The 2,207-nt window shown below is 37.9% G+C and overlaps 1 protein-coding gene across 2 annotated transcripts in view; it reads left to right on the forward strand.

Moving 5' to 3' along the window:
• LOC107667825 (dedicator of cytokinesis protein 1) overlaps positions 1–2,207 on the forward strand; it is a 288,581-nt gene that overhangs the window by 46,711 nt on the left and 239,663 nt on the right. For both annotated transcript variants that reach the window (XM_016459540.1, XM_016459550.1), the window contains exon 6: positions 870–1,018. In XM_016459540.1, coding sequence (XP_016315026.1) covers positions 870–1,018 — 149 coding nt within the window. The remainder of the gene's footprint in view (positions 1–869; positions 1,019–2,207) is intronic.

Here is a 2,207-nt window from a genome sequence, read left to right on the forward strand (position 1 = left end):
CTTATCTTTCAATTTTTTCTTTTGAATTTTTTATTTAATGTAAATTTTGTCTTTTTATTTATTTATTTTATTATTATTTTTTTTTTTTACTTAATATTTATTCCTTGAACACAAATCATAAATCAATTAAACATTGAACATCAATCTGTTTTTCACCATGAAAATATTCTTGTATGCTGGGTGCACACACACACACACACACACACACACACACACACAATTAAAAAAGTGTATTCTATAAAATATGCATGTGTAGTATGAATGCAATCCGGCCATGCTGGTTTTGTCATGTGACCTGTCAGTTGCATCACATCTCCACTATTTATAAACCTTTTCCCATCACTGATACTAAAGTGTCCATCAGATGCACACTTCAAAATCTTGCCATATGTAGTAGGTCATCCGGGTATTTTTTGGCCACTTTTTATGAATACAACACATTTGGACATCCCACTCAATTGACGCTGCTTTTTGCATACTAATATATTAGGGAAATAGACAACATGAGCTTAACGACGTAGTGTTTTGATGACAACACATCGCAGTGACATCACAGAGCAAAAACACTCATCTGCTGAGACACATTGCAATTTTCTCTAATAAATCTGATCCTTTTCACCTGGGGGCAAGATGTTGAAAAGCTCTGACGTGATATGCAAGTTAAAAATTAAAGTTAGTTTACAAACCTTTTTGAAAAGTGTCTCATTGACAGTTTATAAACTCTTTTAATTGCATAAGCAAGCAATATGACACTCTGGGGCTGTTTGTCTACAGTGATTAAGAGCATCGTGCCTTTATGCAGCAGCATGCGCTTTGACTAATTAATTAACACACATTGCAGGGTTTTAACCAGACTTTGTTTTCAACAGGGCGACAAGCGTGAGATGTTCAACACGGTCCGAGACATGATCTACGACTTGATTGAGTGGCGCTCCCAGATCCTGTCCGGCACGCTCCCGCAGGACGAGATGTCCGAGCTCAAACAGAAAGTCACCTCTAAGATGGACTACGGGAACAAGTATGAACACACACACACACACACACACACACACACACACACAAAAGCTGCTGATTCGTGCTGATCGGGTCGTGTTGGAACAGGGAGAGCGTGAGCTGGAAGTCACGACTGCAGTCCGTTACATAAAATCTGACTTTTAATGAGAGCGTTTATTGGTCTTCATTTTTATTCAGGGTCTGTTTTTGCTGTGAAGGGTCATTGTGAAAGATTTTCAGCACTTTATGCGCTTTCATTTGGGGAAGAAAAGACTCGTTATTAATCAGCGGTGTGTGCTGTTATTCATACTTGGAGTTAAAAGCTTAATTCCTTAACCCTAAGTATTAAATGGTGATGCTATTAGATGATTCTCACCTGGCAAACCAAAAAACAAGTAGACTTGCATTGAAGGACCAGTAAGTTCTATATGCCCAGAACACTCCACAACACGTGGTGGTACATTTTTGCATGTGCAGGCATTTTCAGAAAATCTTCAAAAAACTAAAAAAAAAAAAAATTAAAGAGTTTACCGAAAAATGAACATTTGCTATTAATTAACTCACCTTCAGGCCATCCAAGATGTAGGTGACTTTTTTTCTTCAGTAGAGCAGTAAAGAAGATTTTTAGCTGGAACCGTGGTCCTTGGTGGTTCATAAAATGCAAGTCAACAGCTACTGGCACTTTGAGAGTAAAAAAAAAGCATATCAGGGAACACAAAATGAATACCTGTGGCTCCTGACGATATACTGAGATCTTATGAAGCGAAACGGTTGGTATGTGCTAGAAACTGAACATTATTTACAACATTATTACCTGTAAAACAGAGCCTCAAGCAAACGGCCTTTGTTCAGCAAAAAGTCTTTGTTAAAGCATTATAAGCCATGAACCAAACCAACCAGCTGCAAGGTGAATCACAACATTACAATTCACCAAAAACATCGCACAAAAAAACAAATAACGTAACTGAATTACGGGGAAAACTGAATCCCCACCATTCAACATGTGCTTAAGGTCTGTGTAGAGGATGTGAACCGGGTCTTCAGGAAGCAGAAATCTAGGAAAGCTTCAGGCCCAGATGGTGTTTCACCTGCCTGTTTAAAAGTCTGTGCTGACCAGTGGTGGACGAAGTACACAAATCAAGTACTTGAGTAAAAGTATAGATACGTATAATAAAATATTACTCCAGTAAAAGTAAAAGTACTCAGTTTTCAAT

Source organism: Sinocyclocheilus anshuiensis, unplaced genomic scaffold (assembly GCF_001515605.1).
Source record: "Sinocyclocheilus anshuiensis isolate Anshui unplaced genomic scaffold, SAMN03320099.WGS_v1.1 scaffold493, whole genome shotgun sequence".
Lineage (NCBI taxonomy): Eukaryota > Metazoa > Chordata > Actinopteri > Cypriniformes > Cyprinidae > Sinocyclocheilus > Sinocyclocheilus anshuiensis.